Here is a 23,374-nt window from a genome sequence, read left to right as displayed (position 1 = left end):
GGAAAGCCGTGTGATTGCGAGGCACTCACCATCACCAGCAAGGGATCTGCCAAATATAGGATTCATCATCATCAGTCAGACAGCCTGCAGAAGACACCTGACCATTCATCTGTCCATCTGGCAGCTTGGCTCTATCCTGGCTTTCTGTCTGATTGGCCTGCTGGGATGTTCATTATGGTGTTTTAAAGGGTTTGGGAAAGAATGGTGACACATCTACCTTGTTGCAATCTTGCTAGTGTTGCATAGATGTAGTATTGCATGTTAACATACTGGATTTGTTTTGTATTAGACAAGGGACAAATATGATACCATGTTGTCGCCACACACACTTGCAGATGGCTTACAACCTTAGTTGCATTCTAAACAGCCAACATTTTTCACTGCTGCTCAAACGGTTTGAATGTGTCTGCACTGACAGGAACAGGAAAGCAAAGGACACAAACAGCGTTTTATGACAGTTTTTAATCATCAGCGCTATTTAAATGATTTGTAAAGTGTTCGAGTTGACACTTCATTGTAGGCTTATTTAATTCAATCCTTTTGTTTTGCCAAAATCATTTGGTATGGTCAAAAACTGAAAGCTGAAACAGTTTGGTGCAGCCCTAATAAATATAGTTAATTACAAACGTGGAGAACCAGCTGTAAAAACATTCCTTTAGACCTTTTAACCGTACTGTTCATTTGCCGCATATGTAGTATTAGATTAGTAAATTAACACATGATTCATGCAGGAATGGTTGCAGTAATCATCGAGTAATCATGATATATATCTCTTGATTAGAGATGTAATCGTGCATGACTGTCACAGGAAATATATCTCAATTTCATCTTAATCAGCCTTGCTATTTTATGTCTATAATACACACAGTATTCTGCACTGTTGGCTAAAATGTAGCCTGCTTAATCCCTTTAGGGAGGGAAAACACTTCCGTCCTGCTTGTCTGAAATAAGATTTCAATCGATTAAATGTCGTTGCAGCAGAAGAGGGTTGATATTGTTAAAAGCACGTTCTGTGCACAGAGGAGCCTTGAATGCGCTTGGTGTGATGGAGGGCTGAGGTTAGCTCAGCAATAGCTTTATGCTTGGCTCCGTTTGGCTCGTGGGAGACATCATTAAGTAAGCAAGGTCACCAGGGTGTGGAGCGCTGCGGCATGCTGCTGTCTCTATCATCTGCCAGCCCGCTCCATTTGTCTAATTTATCCTCATCTAGTGACCCCTCAGGCACTAAAAGTCAAAAGCAGAATTCAAATGAAACGGCAGAGGCTGCATGTGAAGTGAGTAGGGGTGGGTAGTAATGTAGTTGGGCAGTAATCAGGTGGTATCACAGAGAGAGTTGTTTCAGTCTCATGAGCAGGTAAAAAGAGTAACAAAAAAAAGCACAGTGTTAAGATTCTACAGGCCATTTAACAGAGTGACCCCTGAAGGAAACGAGAAGAGTGCACTCCTGAGAGTTTAGGATTGTGGAGCACTGATTGTGTTTCTCAGTCAATCATGGCTGTCTCTGTCTCTGTCTCTGTCTGCACAGTGAGGTGCTTGAGCAGTGGATAAGACAGAAAAGTGATTGCATGGTATGGGGATAAAAAAAGAGTAGAGCTGCTTTATGTTGTCAACTGAAGTGCACAAATCGAAATGCCAACCCTGGCTGAGAATTAATGAATGTGATAGGGAGTCGGAGTGCTTTTGAATGCCGCCTGATCAGTTGGCACTGTTTTGCTTTTGTCATCTTCCCTTTGTCATGGACACGAGCCAACTGGTGAAAATTCTCTCCAGCGAGCTAATATTAGTCTGGAGGCTTTTCATTCTTTCATGGCAACATCACTTTAGAAGACCGACTTAGACTTTCAGATTGTTTAACTAGACACAGCATCAGTGAAGTACATATTGCATTGAAATCCATTATGTTATCAGAGTCTATGCACAATTCTATCACATGTATGGCACAAGATAAATGCACTTTCTTTGAAACTTGATTTCATTTTGGTGAAAAGTGTTTCGAGAATATTTCAGACTAAATGAAGCCTGCCTTACAGTCAACTGCACAATTATGTAAGACAATTCATTTTCTTTTGCTTTAATGGAATGTTGTCAGTTAATTTGTATGATGTGTAGAGGTGTGTGCAATAGGTTTTTAATCCCTCTCGCTCCTGCTTTCAAAGGAACTCTCCCTGCAATTATTTTTGTTGTCTTTTAAGGATAAATAAATGTTAAATAAAATCCTTGCACCGTGGCTTAGTGAATACTGTCGTGACCAGTACTGTGCTAAAAAAAAAATGCATCTGTGCCATGGGCTTCACATCACTCACCAATCTCACTCGACTAGCTTAGAATCAGATCAGTGGCACATGCCAGCACACAGAGGCTGAATTTAGGATGCTACTGATGCTGCTCCCAGGTTATTATCAGCCTGGAAATGCAGCCCAAATGTGGCTGTAGCCATGGCTTTCTCCAGCTAAGGAATGATGGTCACTGAGCAATAAAACGTGCTCTATTGATGGACATGAGCTTCCAGGCTGAAAAGCGATTTCAGAAGCAGCCAGCTCATCCACATGAGTGCATTATAAGTATTGTTGCATCCTCAAATATTCTGAAATATTTTGCACATTTATTGCAATAATTTGATTATATTTTTATTTATTGTTAAATTCAGAGTAAAAAAGCATTCTAAAAGTCATTGAAGTTGAAGGATTTACAGTTTAAAACTTGTGCATGGCTATTAACTGAAGTGCAGTTCAATGTTTTTTCTATTTTATTTTATTTTATTTTATTTTATTTTATTTTATCAGCACTGATAAAGATTTCTAAAAACAAAAATAGCAATTTCTTCAGTCTGACTATCCTAAATTTCTGCTTCAACAACTACTTGACTACTTTTTGGAATTGCTGGTTAACTAGAAATTAATAATCATGAATCCCCTAATTTCCATACCTTGAAATGCTTCAGTAGGCATCGAAGGCTTGCAGCCATAAAAACTGCAGTTCAATTATGTTTGGGGTCATCAGTATTTGTTCTGTTGCAGTGATTGTACGGGTCATGCATAAGCATTCATTTTGTTCTGCTGAGAGCGCAGTGTGTCAGCTGTAGTTTGCTCTTTTAAAGCCCCCAGGGTTCTCTGCTCATTTTCTGTGCATATGTATTTCATGACTACACCCCCGGGACAGAGAGACACTTTTTAAAAATAGCCTGTGACAGTGAACTGTCTGCAGAATATTGCTTGTTAGATGTACTGGTATTTTAATGACATTTAGTTTTGTGTTCATATATCATGAGGGTATGTGATGCTTGAGTTCTCACATTAACAATGCTGAGTGGAACAAATATACAGCAACTTAATGGCCTTAGTGGCAATAGTGGACTATGGCATGTAGTCCACATGATTTTAATGGAACTTTATTTATTTACCTGTATATAATTGTCTGCATTTTTTTTTTAGATAATCCTAAAATCTTTCTTGCCAATAGAGTGAATATTTATACTGTAGCTGTAGAGCTGAGCGTGTTCCTAATTGACTTGGTGTCATGATCTTCATTGACAAGCTCCAGCAACGTCTCTGCTCACCTGCCTTCGTGGAGTTCATCCATGCAGAAATGTCTAAAGTTCCTATTTCATCAGCTGGCTCGAAGTTAGTGTATGTTACTGCATTCACTCAAAGGCTAAAATGGCTCTAAAGTTGTCAGCTGTGGTTTTGTTTTAATGATGGTGCCAGTTGAAATGTGGGGTTCCATGTCCGTTCAACTTAGCCTGCTCTGCTTCTAGCTAATGGCCTGCTAGAGAGAGTCGGACAGCTCTCGTTATCACCGCTGTTCTTCCAGACACAAAGCAGCCAGAGCCAATAGCACACTCCTTCAGTGTAATTGAGACACTCTGGCAATTGACAGTGAGTCCAACTCCACAGCGACGGCACTCAGAAGTCCAGCACAGAGTAGCTAGCTTGAGATCGGATAATGCCATTAACAGTCAATTTGGTGGAAGTCGTTTCACAGCCAATGGTTCTTTTATTGCCAGATTCTTACACCGTCGTTCACATGATTGGACTGCAAACATCATTTTCCGTTCATCTCAGATTAACTTTCAGGGATTGATTAAAATTGTCGCTTTGCAGCCACAGATTAGTACACGAGCAGATTGCTGTTCCTTGTCGCCAGTTAGAAATGTTAACTAACCGCTCTGTTCATTTGAATTGCAAAGTAATTTACCTCGATTAATTAATGTTAAATGCTATTATCATCAATATGAAATTGTGGATCATTTTTGCAGTGATCTGGCCTAATTTGGGTGATTTGTCTTATCTTGGGTGAGAGGAAGCAGCTGGGAAGGCAGAGACAAGTGGAAATGGGGGTGAAATGGATGCAGAAATCAACCGCAAGGATAATGAACATCAAACACTTTTTTTTTCTGCTTCAAAGGCTGTTGTTATTGTGGCTTGCAAGGAAGCGTGTAATGAAGTGTAGGAATATGGCATATCCAATCTCTGCATGCCAAATGCTCAAACGCAACAGTGTACTGCTGAATCAATCCAGTGCAGATGTTAAAGGAATACTCCACCTGAAACACATTAAATATAATTATATTGAAATATTGGTGAGGTACTTAGTATGAATATGTTGATTGATTTTTGTTATATCCCTGAGAGGATAGCGTTTATCTGGTGCTCTGACAATTACATTGCTAGCACAGTTACAGTGGCATTCAGGTCAGTAAAAGAACTAAATGAGTCAACTCGGAATTTCATTATGAATGTAGATTTATAAGTAAATCTTGGCTACACTGTTAATTATAGGGATTGATATGAAAAGTAGTTGAGGGCAGATCTTTCCATTAAGGGTAAATTTGGATTCTTTTTCAAATTAGTGAGACTCCACTTTACTGTACACTGCATCAAAAAAACAAAAACAACTACAAAAAAATATATAGACATTTGTATAAATTCTAATTTACAACTTCTAAGGACTGGGTGACTCAAATTTCATGACTTCTGACTCACCAGTGTAAGTGATTAGCCAAAACACTGAAGCAAAATCCAATAGCCAAAGGCAGTATTTTTAGTGCACACTTCCCTATTGTGCAGGGTTTGCTGAGGAATCATCCTACCCTTATGCGCTATCTGTAAGCCTAATATCTATTCGTTCCGTTGTACAAATGAGCCATTTTGGTGTTCTCAGGTCATCTCATTCCCTTTCTATCACACAGTGTCTTCACAGGTAAAGAACACAGAATTCCATCCACCGTGGTGTCAGTAACATGGTATTTTCCAGTTTACTGACCAGAATATTTGTCAAACTGGATTTGGGCAGGTATGCTAGTAGTGCTATTCCTGTTCTTTTGAGCCTTTAAACACATATAAATGCAATTGAATTTCAAGGTAAGTTACATAAAAACACTTTTCTGTTAACCAAATACAGATCACACATTCATTCAATATGAGTGTGTCTATTTTCTGAAATACCTGAACACTACAAGAGCTTATGACTTTGTGTGCACGTGTATAGAAGCTTGCATGCTTCTGAGGAAAGATTTCACACAAGTTATTACTTTTAGATATGTTTTGTTTTTAAGCAATGCTACTTCTGCTCTGCTATATCAGATGCAGGCATTGAGTCTAGATTTTGAGTTTATTTGTTAAGAAGGTTTTGTTTATTTTATGAGAATGAATAACCAATTAATTCAAGTAATTTCACAATATTCTCCATTTCCTCAATATGCCCTATTTTATATTCTATTCAGCATTCAAAGCTCCACCTTTGCCTCATGTCACAATGGCATTTTGAATATACTATTAAGCCACTATTAAAAAGCTGCCTTCTTCAAAAATCCTTCAATTCATAAATATGCTGTGAAATTAAACTGAACAGTCTGACTGGATCTAACACCGATAAAATCTGTTCAACATAACTAAGCCTGACTTCTTTCTAGCCCTTAGCACACACATAAAGAGAAGAAGAGCAAGTCATCTTGACACCGAATGGGGTCTTCACCCATTCTCAACTAATTTCTTTCTCTCTCTCATTCTCTTTCCCACCCTTCCCACTGTGCATGCACGTGTTTGGAGATCTCATTAGCCCTTCCATTGATTATATTCTCTGGCTGTCTTGATGGAGTTCGGGTTACAGAAACCCATGCTCAGAGACAAAGAATCCGGGAATCAATCAATGATCAAGAAAGCAATGATCCATTCAGGAATCCATGTGCCAATTAGGCAAAAAGCTCCCTGAGGAATAATACATAGTCCTCATTTACACATAGGGGCTGAGCATGTTAATGATTAGTGCTACGTTGTAGATGGTTGAGTCACATGACAATTGCGTGTTTCTGCTTCTATAGTATATTTACATCAGTCTCTACATGGATGCTATAGAAAATCTTGCATTCTTGTTCTTTGCTATCTACAGCAGTGTACCTGATAAACTCAGTGTATTTCGAAATGATGTCTAACTGGTAGAAGAAATTGTGTTTCTGTAACTTTCCATGTCTCTCTTGAGAAAGGACGAAAGGACAGTGATAGTTAACAAGATAGATACGGTGATTGCGAAAAGGCAGACACAAATGAGAAATATGGACAAAAACTTCTCTCCCTCACAGACACAGGCATATTTGCCTTGACAACCTGCCTCTACTTATCAGGCAGTATGTACTATATGGTTTTATATATATATATATATATATATATATATATATATATATATATGAGAGAGAGAGAGAGAGAGAGAGAGAAGTCAAAGTAAAACGACGCTAGACTTACAGTGTTGTTCATGAGAATAGCCTGTTTCTAAAATTTAAATCTCTAATAGTTAAAAACATGATGGTTATTAATAAATAATAAGTTATAAACGTATACATTTTGGTTTAACAGAAATAAAACACTTCAGGATGTGCTGTTATGGAAACATAATCAGCTTTAGTGGTAACAGTAATGTATTGCATCACTCCCTTCTTGATTGTTTTCCTATAAAATTATGCCCTGTCTTTTTTTACTTCAATTTTAAATTCATTTTAAACTATTTCCTCATTTAAAAGACTGAATATTATGTGGCTCCTAAATTTTGGACATAGAAAAGATGAGTAGGCATGCAGAAGACATCAAAATTAATGTAGAACAAAAAAGAAGTCAGAGCATGATGGACCTAAAATGGAGTGACTTTTTATGAGACAATTTAAGTCAGGCCTGATAATAGGCATCGAAGGACATCTTTAGTGTTTTGAGGCTCATAGAGTAAGGTCCTCTCTGTGGGTGTTATAAAGGCGGGGATGAGACGTGAGGGTTAGCATGTATGTGGACACTGCCTGGCGAGTGTTGGGTTACATTTTAGCCACTGTTTGTCTTTGACAGATAGCCAGCCTCTAAAAGTCATGCCTGCACTGCTGAAGGCCTCAATGATGTATGAGCCCAGCCGTCTGATAAATCCTTTGTGTCAGTCTGTCCCTGACAATCATTCATCATGTTTTGTGATTTTTAGGTTAGGAGCAATAGGACAGTAGTGGCCGCAAGTTGCAGTTGATACAATATCAGCATATGTAGAACCACCGCTATGGGAGCCATGCCTCCTTCTGGTGGCATGTTGGTTATTTTTGTCTCATGAATCACCGCCACATGGAGTGTGATCTAAAAACAATATGGGGATCTCACAGTATGTGTGATCATTTTCTCCCTTAAGTTCATGGCATGCCTGATCATAATTATAACCATGAAAAGACAGTGATAGTTATTAAGATGGATATAGTGATTATGAAATGACTATCACCATATCCATCATTTTTAGAATAGTTAGCAGTTTTACATGTAATCTTGTTCAGTACAGGCAGGTGGGCTTCCTGTGTGTAGGATGGACATAGAGTTAATATCAGTTTCAGCAAAATTTCAAACTACTTCTCAAAATCCATTTAAAAGACAAAACCAGTCCCCAAAAATCAGCCACTGGAAAAAGGAGAAACAATTTTTTCCCTTTTTTCATGAGCTAAACAAGCTTTTAGAACACTATCCACTCCATATTCTCCTTTCTTTCTCCCAGTCTTTGCAATATACTGTCTTAAAATAGAAATGGTTCTGTGAATCATTGGTACGCTGTCTGCACTTTATTATATGCAAAGCTGATTATCTGCTAAACTAGCCCTATAGGGCAATATGGCATGGGGCAGTGTGATTCTTATATCAATGGTCATTTATTTGTGCTTGTTTCAGTTCCCTTTATTAAACACAAGGTGCAATTCCATCTCTGTAGAAGCTAAGTGGGCTTAAATAAAGTATTGGCTTGTTGTCAATTTGCATCACTTTTAATTCACTGCTAACTCAAAAGATGTATATAGTATTTCATCTGAATTTTAAACTGTATGAAGTTGTAAATTAGGTCTTTATAAAGATTACCATTTGTTGAACAGCTGTTCTGTTCCACCTGCCACTGTAGATAAGCTGCCTCTGTTCTCAAGGTAAAACTTCCAGACAGCTTTGCAGAATTTAAGACTCAATTCAGATTTCAGTAAAGCTAGACAGTGATCCTGGCTCCTGGATATAGAAACATGACTCTGCAAATGACCCTGCAACTGCATCATAGATAAAGCCTTCTAATAATAATCTGATTTAGAAGTGCTAATGAAACGTATGCCCAAGATACATAATGATACATATGCCTAAAAGGCTCTAAAAGCATGGAGAGCCCTGCACATCACCTAAAAGAAAGCAGAGCAGGAAACTTCCTGATCCAAAAAGACGTTGACATTTATTCATTATTTTCTTCTTTGCACAGTCTCATTGACTAGTGTGCTTAGATATCACAGACAGCACAGTCAATATAAAAATGGCTTTTAAACACCAAAAGCAAGAACCCAATGCTTTTGAATCATATGAATGCTCAAAGCACTGAGATTTTTCCAGTGATGGTTTGAGATTGGCATGTGAGGGTGCAGTCATCTGTCTTCTGATCTGACAAACCATTATGAAGTAACATTCAGACATTTTCCTGGTTTATAAATGTTCTGGAGTAGGCACTTACCCTGGCATAATCAACCTTTTACAGATTTCTTTTGGCAGATGTTTCTCAGATGTTTTGTTACTGGTATGCTCTCTGCATTGGTTAACACTGAATCCTGATAAGATTGTATTGTATCTTAATGTGTCTTAAATCTATTCATTACGATGTACAACATTTTAATTCAGCAAATGTGTGGTGTCGTTATGCAAGTTACTTACATACTGTAGTTAATTCACACTGGTTTAATGCCTGGCTACTGCACAGAAGATCTGTTACATTTTTGGATAGAATATAACAATAGTAGCCATGTAGTCAAAATTCTCTATTAAATAGAAAAAAGATATATTTCATCAAAAATTTACACCATAGTCACTATAATTATCTATTCTACTAGATGTTCCCCTTTACAAACAGTTGGCCTCTCTAACCCGTCTATGGATGTTGTACAGCACAGACGGTATTGCTTCACCACGAGGACTGCTTCACTACTGTTTACATGATTAACAGTCATTTACTGTATACAAAATACCACCATCCATTGCATTATGAGCCATCTGCACTCTGTGAATGACCAGAATTATAGCAATCCATGTTTTTATCAGAGGGTCCTGGCTTTCCTCTTCCTTGAGGCCTCAATTCCATTTCCACTGACACCTCAGACAGGTCATAAAAGGGGATATAGCGCTGGTTAAATGTGAAGACATCTCTTCCATTTGAATAGTTTGCTGTTTGTCAAGGCAAAAGGATAAACATTTGAAATGGCATGTTTTCCTTTTTTGCCTCGTTGGGCTGAAAAAATGTTTTTGCAGTTCGCGAAATAAGCTGCTTAGAAGGAATTGTCCAGCACGTTTATGACAGTAGCTTTCACTTCCACGGCAGCCGGCATCCCATTCCCAGAAACCCAGACCCTTGTAAATGCAGACCGCGTTCCAGCCTCAGGTATCAATGCTGTTTTGGATGGGGATCTCATAATCTCCGTATAATTGTGATACTTTTTTAGAAACATACAAATCAGCAGGCAAGCCACTGAGATGATGGTGAGAAGCACACCTAACATGGTGATCACTGTGGTATCCCACTTCTCGATATCCTTGGCAGGCTGCACTAATCCTTTTGTGGTTACATTGACACACTTGGCATTGTGTTTACTGTTGATGTTGTGGATGTCTACACACACCTTGTACTGTGTGGCCGGAGTGAGATGTGTGAGATTATACATCCTCATGTCAGACGGAACCCTAGCTGTAAAGGCAACAGTTGGTTGGTTGGAACTGGATGTTGTGTACCACTTAATATTTGGTGCCAGGCTGCCATGAGTGGTTTTCCAGGACACCACAATAGAGTTGGTCTGCACAGACTGGATGATGACTTCAAGGGAGCCACTATTAGACTGTGGAAAGTATCCACTGACTTCCACAGAGACAGACTTCAGGTCTGCACCAACAAGATTATGTGCCACACAAGTGTAGAGTCCAGCTTCCCCCTCAGTAATGTCATAAATGTCGAGTGTGCCCTCGGGGTGCATGTAAAACTTATCTGCCACCATGTTGGGGAGGATCCTGTTCCCATAAGGTGTAACCCAGTAGATATCGGGCTCTGGTTCAGCAAAGGCCCGGCAATGCAGGGACAATGTGCTCCCATTTCCCACAGCGACCTGAGTAGGCAGGCTGTCCGGAGAGATAAGAGGCAGACAGATCTCAGTCATCTCCCTGAAGTGAATCTGTCGCACATGCTGACCTTCATACTCAGGTGGTTCCACACAAAACAAAGAGTCTGGCTCCATGAAGCGTATGTTGGTTTTGTTCATATTCATCCAGCGAACCACACAGTCACATCGGATAGGGTTGGAATGCATGCTGACCTCACGCAGATTGGGCAGAGACTCCACTGTGATCCTGTGTATAGCCGTGAGGGCATTACTGTTTAGCATAAGAGTCTCCAGCCTAGGAAGCTTATTGAAGGCTTTTGGATGAATGTAGGATAATTTTGGATTGTTGGTAGCTTCAATCTTTGTCAGTTCTGGAAGGTTGTTCAGAGCAAAGCTGTCAATGGACACTAGTTCCGGCATGCTGTTGATGCCCAGTTCTTTAAGGTGTAGCATGTCCATGAAATCACCTTTCTGTATTCTCCCAATTGGGTTCTTGTTAAGGTCCAAAAATTTGAGGTTCTTAAGATGCTTAAGAGCACCATGGGGAACTTCATGGAAAGTGTTATCATAGAATGAGATGCTCTCCAAATTGTCCAAGCCTGCCAATGCATCATCTGGAATCTGGGATAAGTTCATTCTGGTTAGGACAAGACTTCGCAAGTTTCGCAAAGGCTTGAAATTCATGCCCTGTATGGAAGCAACAGGGTTTTCCCCAATCATGAGAATATCCAGATTGGACAGGTACTTAAACCACTCACTGTTTATGCTCTGCAGCCTGTTCGAGTTGAGATGCAGTCTAAGCAAATTGTGAAGGCCACTGAAAGCCTCAGGTGAAATGTAGGAGATGAGGTTGTGATTTAGGTAAAGTTCCTGCAGGTTGCCAAGTTGGGAAAACGCATTGTCTGGTAAGGAGCATATCCAGTTTTCTTCTATGTGCAGGGACAACAAGTGAGGAAGATGGCCCAAGCTGATGTCACTTATTGAGGATAGGTTGTTTTGTGAAAGATCAATCTCAGTTATATTGGGCAAGTACTCCATAGAATTCTCAATTTTAGCAATGTTATTGGTCTGCAGTAAAACAACTTTTGTATCAGCAGGTAATCTTAATGGGAGGTTGAAAAGTCCCAAATCATTACAGTCAACAGTAGGAGCCTCCATATAAACAGAGCTGGGGGAAAACCATGGCCTAATCTCACACACACAAAGTTTAGGACAACTCCCTTTGTCCTCCACAGCAAGAACAAAGTTAGCCATTGCAAATGCCAGAACAAAATAATCCACAAATGATTTATCCTTCATTTTGGCCAGATTCTCTAGTAAGTTTGTCCTTGAAATTATATGACAGTTTCAAAAGTAATACACCATTTGTTGCTGAAGATCTAATCCCAACCAGTTTTCCTTGGGTTCAATTTGCTGATCTACTGTCCACTGAAAGCACTCTCACTAAGTCTCCTTGTCTTGCTGTTATAAGGAATGGCACACAAGCCAAACCAACATATGCCTCAGGGAGTTTTGATTCAGCAAAGCAGTGGTGAAGCTGTTAATTTTCTATAATACTTCAGTGTAAGAACAGTCTCTCTGGTGATTACGAGCTGCCTTCATTGCTTCAGTCCACTTCTACCTAAAGAAAAGAGAGAGAGAGCGAGAGAGAGCGAGAGAGAGAGAGAGAGAGAGAGAGAGAAAGAGGAGATGTTATTACAACAAGAAATCGGAGTGGCATTGCTAAGACATACTGATAAATGACAAAGCCATTTAAGTATGTTGATATGGTGTGACAATACCGTATTGAATATTAAATACTTGATCATATTCAATATTACATACTCAACACTACAGCTCTGCTTTTCCCAAGGAGTTTGTTTATCAGTCTATGTTACAAAGCGATTCTCACAATATGACTTTCGAGAAAGATTCCTCCCCTTGTGGGGCAAAAGGAAGGACAGTCCCACAATTGCATTCGTTTCCTCCATTATTCTCTATATCCACGTGGTGCCTGAAGACAAAAAGGTTTTTTCTTATGCCTGCTACAAAAGGACAGCAGCACAGTGGACTTGCATAGACTAGTTAAATAGTCGACCTATACATCCACTGGTGACCAATGTGGGAGACTATCGACTAGTTGGGAGGTGAAAAGAAGTGAGACAGGCAGCAGAAAACATTCATTTCTCTGACAATATTTCAGGCTGGATAAAGCTAACTCTACTGACAGTTTTTTGTATTATTTCCTATGTCTTTTTCAATAAACATCAGTTTGTAGGAAGTGTACCAGGGTACACAGCAATGTTTTATAATCCCACTCCTGCTTGCTCTCTGAATATGTTCACCCATATTTATTTCTGTTGTCCTTTAAAGCTAAATACCCATAAATCCTTGTGCTATGGCAATTTAGTCCTGAGCAGAACTTTGTGAAAGTGTGTGATCATTGCTGTGCTCTGGGAGTCACTATCCAAGCCCACTCAACTTGTTCAAAGTCAAATTAGATGCACATGCCAGATGACAGTGGCTGATTCAGACCTGTTTTTCAATGAGACTACAGCCTCCAAGACCTCCCTGCTGTTGATATCCTCCTTCCAAGGAAAGCCAGTTATTGACCTGTAAGACTGGCTCTATTGATGGGCATGAGCTTCCATATTTCACACTCTCAGTTCCAGAATCAACATATTCAGCTAAGCCACAAGACAGCAATTGGTACCTCCTTAAATAATTCAATATTATAAGCATTTATTATTTAGTTGATTGTGTAATATAATTAGTTAAAGTGTGGTTTGAGGTTTGAGAGTTAGGTCTTTGCTGTCATTAATCACCATTTAACTCTTAATAAAAAAAAAACTGTAGTGTCTGTAATGCTTGAATCAGTTCTTGTTAGAGTACTATTTTTTTTATTTATATCTGATAGACTAGTGAAAGTATTACGGGTGTAACTCCTTGCTTAACCCTTGCTGGGTGAGAAGACAAGAGAGTGCTTTTAGATCACAGAGCAGCAGATACAAAAGTGATTCCTCAAGGTATGATGGCACTTTAATAAACCTAACAGGAAAGGATTCTGATAAGACTTCTCTTTCGCACACTCAGGGACACTCATGCTCAGATGTCCCCTGCTGATTTCTGCACTGGAAATAATCTGTGTGGTATTTCTATACCTTGTACATTAGAACAATTACTCAAGCTGTTTGTTAACAGCATCTTCCTTGCAACGCTCCTACAACAGAGAAGTTATTTTTATGCATCATCACACTTTTAATTTCACCGCCTAATTGTTTTCATCTCCTTGTAATTGTTATCTCCACTATATGCCTTGACATAGATCCTTCTTGGAAATGTAAAGAAAAGAAAATGTGTGGTAAGTACGGCATATTTGTACAAAGCTGGTTCAGGATGCAGGAGCAGTGTGTGGCAATATTCAGGACTGGAAAAAGAGGCATGGCGCTAATGTGGAGCAAATAAAAATATAAAAAATATTGCATATTTTGTAGTAGACAGTTTGAAGTCATCTGCTCTATTAGACATGTGTAAATGAACTCATTCACCTGCTCATTTGATTTTCATTGGATATTACTAATCATACTAATCAAACTTAATTATGTATCTAAGGGCCCAGGTTTACAATAATTTTACAATCATTTCTGCCTAGATTGAATTTCAAAACAATTGCTGTAATACTGGAATATATCTTTCAGTTATGATAGTTTTCTTAATGCAGTTTCATATCGGAGTTTTATTTGGCTTTTAAATCATGCTGCTCTGTAGTTAGTTTCCTGTCCTTATAAAGATGGTGGCTCTGTTTAATAGAGAAAGCATTTCACATTGTGAATAAATTGCCCCTTTTACCTCATGCATTATAAAACAATGTAGCTTGCTGAAGCATGGGTAATTTAGCACAATACTGTATTACATCAGTGCTCAGTCAACAATGTCATCTGCATTGCTTCAGTATTTTCACATAATTTCAATGAATGCCACTCGTCCCCGGAGCACTCGGTTTACTAGGAGCGTTAAGGGTTGAAGGTGTAATAACCTTGTCTAAAAATATAACGGTGCCACGGTATTAATCAACCATTTATTAGGCAGTGGTGAAAAAAAAAAGAGTAATATTTAATACCCTTGTACAATCACAAAAAAACATCCAATTATTCTACATACACCCTAATTAATACAACATTTGTCCTTTATTAAAAGCTCTTGCTTTAGGGCCATATACACAATGATCGAGCTGCATTTAATTATTAGTAGGTCACAAGATGTCACATGTGGTCTAATATCTGTGCTAGGAACTAAATAACTTATCTAAACCCCCCAGAAACTTCTATGGCAAGTCATTTTGACCTTGCTCTATATTATACTGTTCTGCATTTTAAACTTTAAGCAAGAAAAGTGTAAGCACTTCCTGCAGTGTCTTTTACGCTGAAGACAAAGTGTGAAAACTCTTTTCCCACAGGATATGATGAAATCCTTACCAAAAGATATTTTTGAGAATGGCATCAGTATTTATCACGTTGTCATATAGAGAGTGGCTGAGAGAAAAAGTGGCACGCTGAGGCAAAGAAAAGACGGAATGCATTTCAGTCAGTGTTTTGTTCTTTTAAAGTCATTATACACCAGGTCTAACCGTGAAACTGTGACACCGTGGCAACTATACAGTTAACTCAAACATATTGGGGCTTTTAAGGTTCACAGAGAACACAAAGATAAGAAAAACAGTGCTGCTTTCATTTTTGCCAGTGAGCACTGACTAATCAGAGACGTCCAAGGATGTTCATTATTGGAAGAGCCAGGTCTGACATAAATTGGCCCATAAAAGGACATTGTTATGCAGCCATTTTGAATCAGTCCTGGTCCGCCTTGATCTGGTTCCTAAATACCTGTCCTTGTTTGTTCCGTATTGAGCTTGACCACAATAGTTGTCTTTTCTCCGTCCTCAAAAGATATATTAAGACCTTTCACTCTTGCCAAAATCTAGACGTCCCATAAATGTCTTGCAGTACACACCCATCCATCCATCTTCAGATCATTAGCAATTTTGTCACATCCCTAGTGTCTTTCGTACAAAAGCATCTCAAACAGAGAAGAGAAACCATGTGTCGGATTCAGGAACACCAATAAATTTCTGTAACAATGAAATATTTACAAAAGATATTTACATCTGATTTATTTATTTATTATGTTTTATGGTATTTCTGTATACCTTCACTCAGTGGGCTGAGTAGACTGAGCATTTCAAAATCCTAGAGGTCATAAATAATATATTTTTCACTGAAATTTTGCCAATGTGGCACTTGTGGATATTCTTAATCTTAACTTATATGTTATATGATAAATGTTATGTGTCAGAATCAGGAATTAAAGCACCACTACTCTAGGTTTTATTGCGTTACTGGATATCTTCACTACAAAGAGTCAAAAATAATATGTTTTATTGAAATATTGTCAATATATTACAAAAACAGCATGCAAAATTGTTTTATGTAAAATTCCACATCAGCAATATGAGTTAAACCTTTATTTAACACAAGCATAGACTCTGTTTCTGTTTGTGTTTTTTTTTTTTTTTTTCTCTCCCTGGTTCCAAATATATCCTGGTGCAATTTACAGCCAGTCAATGCTTCAGAATGGAAGGAGGCAATATTGCAGTCAGAGACAAATGAGGGAAATTATCCTTAACCCAGTTTAGTAAAGGTGAAAACACACAGGCCTTAGAACAAAGCTTGTAAGACTTAAGTGCTTGTAGGGACTTAAGTGGCAATAACTTGCATAGAGGCTCATGGCTTAGCAGACAGAGAGGAATTCAGCTAATACTGGCGCAAATAGAATCTCAAGATAGATGTGTCTAATCATGATCCCAATGTACTGCAGCATCAGGCTACAAAACCCGGGGCTGGAATTAGAGAATGGGACTCACCTGTTATTGTCTCTGTGCTAATGTCAGTGCTGAGCTTGCACTGTTATAATTAGGTCTATATGAGAATAAGGGCCAAAGGGGTGAACAACCTGCTAACCCTAATGGAGTAAATCAGACTCATATATTTACTGTGCATTGGACAATCCTGTAGTGGGAGACTACGCCAAACCAGAGAGTCTCTCTAAACCCACAGTGCTAGGGGAATGGCTCTCAAATAGCCAGGGGTTCATGTATTTTATTTATTTATTTATTTTTCAGATAATGTCGACTTGTTTCAGGAACAAAAGCAGCCTTTTAAGATTATTACTTGTCACACTGTACAAGATAATCCAAATAAAATCTCAGCCGAATTCTCCAACAGACTGTCTTATAATCTGTTCAAAATGTCAGATTATACAATGAAGATCATCTGATAGACCTGTGATTAAAAAAAAATGTAAAGATTAGAATACTTTACTTTAGTCATCAATCAAGTCATCATGGACACAAACAGTGTAATGTTGAAGTAATAAGGATATGTTTCTGCATGTTTTCATGTGTTTTGCCCCTGCTACCACTGTATTTTTAGTTGTCCTGCGAGTTTTCATTCTCCTATGCTGTCCGTCTATTGGTGGCTTTTAGATGAGTGCTGTAGCAGCGCTCACACAGAGATTTTAATCAAAGTTTTCTGACACTGCCAGAAATTTGTCACTAGCTGTCTTTGGTTGCCATGGCACTAAATCAGCATTCATTCTAAGACCACTGACCTCAACTCATGACCAGAGAATTCTTTTACCATGTGCATTTTTGTCTGCGACATTGAAGGCAGAATAAAGAACTGCACAGTGTAAAATCTGGCTTTTGCTGTCTGTAAAACATTTGAGAACCCTTATGCAAAGGTTTTATAGTTTTAAGATATATATATATAAAAAAATAGCTACTGAAGCCTTAAACTGAAGCTTTCATGAGGACTCCAATTATGTGACAAAAAAAGGAGGTACAGTGTGGCTGTGAGAACAGATGCAGTGTGATACTGGTTTAGTAACAGGAGGATACAGTACATCCTCAGGGGAAGACATTACACTTCCTCTGCTCAGATCTCCACAGACATAAAGGTCAAATAAATGGAAAGTAGGGCAGCGGTAGAATTGCCTACTGCTTCATGGAAAATGGCCATTGCATGACAGAGACAGGCCCGAGTAAATTATGATCAAGTGGTTATTAACACTCTGTCTTCCCCACTGCTGGGTATTATCAGTACTGTTTCTCCTATGGGCCTACCCATGTTTTTTTTGCATGGTTCTGGATAAGTCTCTCAGTGGGTGGTGTAGTTCGGTTGCTGGTCCTCCTGTGCCCTTCACTTCATTGATTTACTATTAGACTATTTCCAAAGTAAGAGCGGAGTCCATTAAACAGGTCCTGCTAAGCAATATGTGTGCATAATGAAGGTTCATGTGGAAGGCGATTGGAGCCTTTCCCCCTCGCACCTGCTCCTGCATGCTTGCAAATCAGGAGTGAGTCAGCGGTTAATGCAGAATCAATGTTCCAAATTAACCGATGGACCCCACACTTTGCAGCTTCCCCAGCCTGCATCCTGAGTTTTAACCCATTCTGCTCATTCTTTCATAATCCCTAAGACGTGCCCATAAATGCCTAAGAAATTTCATGTCTTTTGCTGACAAGTAAGATTCTATTGTCTTGGTTAAATAAATCTTCTCATATCAAACCTTGTGTGAAGAAAACTGAACGCTGAGGTTTAAGAGACTGTTGAAAATCTAGAGTAAATTGAATTGCCACGTGCAACTGTGCTACAGGGAATAGTCTTTGAGGTTCTCGCGTATCTTGATGTGAATAATATATAACTGGTCAGCAGGCTATGAGCCAGCAGGGAATAGGTTTCCTGAATAGGATCAATGAAAATACGACAGTGACATGATTTTAATGCTGGCAAGCTGTTTTATTTTTATTTTAAAAGTCTAACCATGTCTTTGCTGTACTTTTCATTTGTTCATTTTAAGTTGGTGAATGCTGGTGTAGTTAATATGACCTAAACTTGAATCGGGCCAAACTGTTAATTTATGAATACATGAGTATTTTGTTTCTATTAACTCCTGGAGATTTTTCACTGTTAGCACATTCAGTTCAATTCTATTGAATTTGTACAGGACATAACAAAAGACATTATCAAATAAACAAAGCATGTTTACAGAAATCTGGATATAGATATACGTGCCTAATCATTAAGCCAGAGGCGACATTAACAAGATAAAAACCTACGAGATGGAATGAGGATCTTCTGGGTGACAGCAGACAGTTAGATTATTAATCACTGCAGTATACTGTAGAGTATATTATGGAAGAATAAACAGCAAACAGTACTAAATGTGTTGAAGGCTACTGTGAACGAGCTTATTGTAAATTATTTCATTTCAATTATTAATAGTTATTACATTTTTCAAAATGTTTAATTTTTCTATAAATTCAATACATAATCCTGTAACATGAACAGCCAGTTCTCTGTAAAGCATTTTATGAAAGAAAAATGCAATAATTGGCTCAAAGCTTGGATTGTTGTATGAGACTCAATCATAGTTGGGTTTAATAAGTTTGACTGTCTTATCTAACAAGCTGCTAGCTGAGTCTTGTACAGGAAATCAGCCATGCATGTCTTTTCAGTAGGAACCGGTCTGATCCTGAAGCAGACAGACCGCACAGCATGTTATGTTTTTGCTCTATTTCTCAGTGGCATAACTGGCGTCATGTGCCTTCCTAATAGAAAACTATACATTTGCTATAATACATGAAAGGCTGTTTAAAAGTATGAAAGGCTTTTCTATTTAGCGTTTGTTAGCGTTTTCTGGGGCTGTTAAGAGTGCACCTATCAAAGTGGATCTTTCATAGCACAGTAATTAAAAAAAAAACTTGTGAAATAAGAGTATCTATTAAAATAAGGTATTATGGTGGGTGCTGAAAAAGCACTGTGTAGAGAATACTTGTTTACTGCACTGAGGAATCCATTTTGCTTTTTTGGAGTACTTTCTTTATGTTGGACTCAATTCATGAGTGTCTAGTGTGTCTAAGTCATGACTCTCCAGCCATATTTTCACATGTTATTGTGATATGTTTGACAGCCCACACAGTTTCCTTTCCACTCTGACACTCCAAGGCTATATAAATTTGCTCTTAATACACACACCCACACACTGCTTTGTGGTGCATGCTGTGCAGTAAGAGACCGTTTACGACACAGAAGCTCTTCAGAATCTCACCATACAATCAGAGATGGAAATCAAATGAAGGCTTCAGAGCATTCATGCACAGAGCCATCCATCGGCTTCAAAGCATAATGTGTGCTTCTTAAAGGTTGCTAATTGCCTTATCTTCCAGATGGGTCTTAAGCAACTGTATCGCAACTGGGTTTGCAGAAATTGGTTCCTATAATACTGGAAGATCTCAGAGCAAGGTCTTCCACTAATAGGGGAACTGTATATCGTTTAGCACTCTGCACATGCTGGCTAGGTAATGAACTAGTGTGGGTAAAGCTTAGTTAACAACAGTACACTGCAATAGCAAGAAACATATGGTGACATTAAAGCTTAATGATAGTGAATTAGAACAGGGGCCTTCATTTCATAGATTGTGTCACGACTAAGACAGCAGGAGCAAATGACATAATGATGTATTATTTGTGTGACTGCACATCTGTCACTAGGTGTAGGATACAGCGCTCCTAAAAGGCCTGGGAAAGAGGATGAAATATAGCACTGCAGCTCGGTTACTCTGATAAACCCAGAGGTTATGTGGTTAACAGATTGGGGTGAAGTGTCGAATGCATAAGAGGTGCCGGTGGCATTAATGACGCCAAAGCGATGAATGCAAATCGCTCATAGCTGCCGCGAGAGGGAATGGATCCGGCATCACAACGACACTATTCACAGCGGCGCGCGCGCGCATGTCAATGGAGGAGGCGCGCGCGGCGTCCGTGTGCCACCGCACCGACTGCAACAGGGTGATTTAAGAAGGGAAAGTGAGGAGGCAAAAAAAAAAAAACATCGAGCGTGATGCAAAACATCCTTCCAGTCCTGAGGAGCACCAGGAACAGATCAGGATCACAACCGCTACGTTCACGCGCACACCTATCCCTGTCACATGAACACGACATGCGTGCCATAAAGGCGAACGGTTCGCTGTGCTTATATTATGATGGACCATGAAAATAATCATCATCAGATCAATTTGATGCGAAGGTTTAATGATGCAGGGTCGCGCAAAGCAGCGCGCGCTCACACGTCGGCGGAGTGGAGAACAAAATACAAATATCCCCCGATTCCGTTCATTTTATTGTATATTTCCTTTATTATACTGACTTTGAACGGGGGGAATTTCTAGGATGGCGAATTTACGCAATGTGCACCGCATGTTTTTTCCCTCCGTTAACTTTCAGTTAATGCGGGAAAACCATGGCGACGGCAAGATGCTATACCATGACACCTTTATCTATATGAAATGACTAAACGTTTCAACTTACGTTTATAAGTCAGTCCATAAGGTGAGGTGCGAGATGTATTCCGTTTGTTCCCATCTGGCGCAGTAGACCACCATCAAACATTAAAGTGATGGACGCGGTTTTCTTTCCGTTACGCACTTGAAAGCCAATCAGTCAATTTTTCCTTCAGCTTTTGGCCAGATGAGAAGTATAAAAGTCCACCAGCAGAGCCTACACTCAGCTAGATGTTATTCTGAACTCGCGCTAACCTTTTCTCCCGATTGTCAGACGCGCGTCTCCGTCTTCCGCCCGTTTCCCCACTGACATGCCGCTGCGATACCCAGCGCTCATTAATAGTCAACATGACAGTCCCGACTCTCTAGAGATCAGCCAATAGCGGTGCAGCAGTTGCAAACTCCTGCGTCGGATTGGCTAATCCTGCCTGTCCGTCAAAAACAGACCAATAATGACGTAGCAGTGGTGGCGATTCGCTCAGGTTCTCCCCCACCTGATTGGTTAAACGTGTCCGTCTGTCTTGGAGACCTGTTACAGCAGAAGGTAATGAGGAAAGGCTAAAAGTGGAGGGCGCAGGAGAAACGGGTTTGCGTTCCTATTAACGCTCACACCTCTTCCTTAGATTGCTCCATAAACCGTTAGCTTTGCGCGGTCACACCTGCCCTTCTTCTGAAAAATTCTGTCACGAAATAATTGACTTTATTTTGTTTAGACAGATTATAATCATATCTTAATCTGTCACAATCTACCAGCATTTACATTACAGGAAATTTAGTGCAACTGACCATAATGGTCAGATTCAGCCTTTCATTTTATTTTTGATGCTCCATGATCAGAGAAAGTTAAACACAGTACACCTATAATAACCTCAATCTCTCTACTTCTCCAGATAAGGGAACATGAATAAAACCAATGCAATAAGATGTTTTTTTGTTTGTTTGTTTGTTTGTTTGCTTCATTTTATTTATTTACTTATATTTTTTCCATGGATTTCACCAAACAGTGGGGTTTGTGGTGTGTGTGCGTCTATTAAAATACACACATTAACAACAGAAAAGTAACAAAATCAAATAGACTATACCCTGTGTCACTGTTGGAATTAATTTTTTATGAAATACAAAGCAAATGAAATTTATTTTCAAGAAGTAAATTAAGCTTACAAAGGAATAGTTTTGCATCAGATGGGTTTGGGTTCAAACCAATCTGATTCTGCACGTAAAAGTCGTACAGCTTCAGAATATCACGTGTACGAATATTATACTCATTAGTTATCTCTGGATTACTACCCTGGCAATTCTATCTTCAGTGTTCATACTGACAGAAGAAGCGATGATCAGACTTAACCCAAGATCAACAAATTATATGTAATGCACTTCTGAGAAATAATCATCAGGGCTATGTACAGAATCACTTCTCATAAAACTGAACAAAGCACAGAGCAGTAAACAGCTCTTGAGTTATAAAAATTCATGGGTTTTATTGTTTACCTGAAGATAGACTTAGCCAGGGCCAGCTGGTTTAAATGGGATATCAGGGTGCTTGCAACGGCAGCACATATACTAAAACTGGAACGATACAGAGATCAGCATGGCCCCTGCGCAGTGATGAAAACAGTGATGCACAGTTCTTAATCTATTCTTCAAGGAAAAGGTACGGATAACATTTTTAGTAACCGTAATCATCTTATTTGCTTTTATTTAATGTTTTTTTTTTTAAACTAAGAACAACAGCACCATCAATAGCTGTAATTAAAAAAACAAATACACAGAATAGAATGTGCAAGCTGGAGGCTGATTTCTTTCTGTCCCAGGCTGTAGATTCCTGCAGCCTATCACTGACAGTTGTGTGAAGTGATTGCACTTGATAAAAACATGCAAGAGATTTCTTGTGCTTTGGAGGCCATATATTTAAGCACACTTCACTGATACATATATAACACTCCATCAGCAGTGACTGACATGTCTCATTTAGCGATTTGTCAAACTGCCTTTGGAGAAGAGACTAGACGTAAATTGACTCAATAGTGTCCAATCAAAGTAACCGTTACACTATAAGGTTTGTGTGTTTTGAACTGAAGAACAGGATAATGCTTGCTATTCACAAGAGACAGGGCATTGATCTTAAAAATAGTGTTGCCTGGTTTTCAGTGCTATGCGTAATAGTTCAGTGCCTTTGATATGACCTTGTGCTATAAGGCTCAATCATAATAGTTTTATCAAACAATTTCCCATTCAATACCATGTCAAGTCTCCACTGGGTGTAGCACCGCTGTTACATCACTGCCTAACATCCTTCCACAAATGTAGCTAAATGTGAGTTGTATCTAAATATTGATATTTGGATAACAAACCCAACCTCACCCTTGAGGTTACAATATTTGCAGTGTATT

General features: G+C 39.0%; 1 protein-coding gene and 1 non-coding gene across 3 annotated transcripts; one reads left to right on the top strand and one right to left on the bottom strand.

Annotated features, from left to right (window-relative positions):
- Positions 1–8,690: 8,690 nt before the first annotated feature.
- LOC131370413 (leucine-rich repeat neuronal protein 3) lies at positions 8,691–21,301 on the bottom strand. 2 transcript variants are annotated; one of them, XM_058417741.1, is made up of 2 exons: positions 21,013–21,301; positions 8,691–12,230 (listed from the first exon to the last, which is right to left on the bottom strand). In XM_058417741.1, the coding sequence occupies exon 2, from the start codon at positions 11,906–11,908 to the stop codon at positions 9,788–9,790; it is 2,121 nt and encodes a 706-aa protein (XP_058273724.1). In that variant the 5' UTR covers positions 11,909–12,230; positions 21,013–21,301; the 3' UTR covers positions 8,691–9,787. The 2 variants fall into 2 exon arrangements, with proteins under 2 accessions (XP_058273724.1, XP_058273725.1); XM_058417742.1 differs by having other exon boundaries at positions 8,691–12,226.
- Positions 21,302–22,520: 1,219 nt separating this feature from the next.
- On the top strand, positions 22,521–22,625 carry LOC131370501 (U6 spliceosomal RNA). The gene has a single exon (XR_009207422.1). It is a non-coding gene; the product is annotated as a U6 spliceosomal RNA (small nuclear RNA).
- Positions 22,626–23,374: the final 749 nt, after the last annotated feature.

This window comes from Hemibagrus wyckioides, linkage group LG19 (assembly GCF_019097595.1).
Source record: "Hemibagrus wyckioides isolate EC202008001 linkage group LG19, SWU_Hwy_1.0, whole genome shotgun sequence".
In the NCBI taxonomy this organism is placed as follows: Eukaryota; Metazoa; Chordata; class Actinopteri; order Siluriformes; family Bagridae; genus Hemibagrus; species Hemibagrus wyckioides.
Note: the sequence above shows the minus strand (reverse complement) of the source record. Positions and strands in the feature narration are given on the sequence as shown.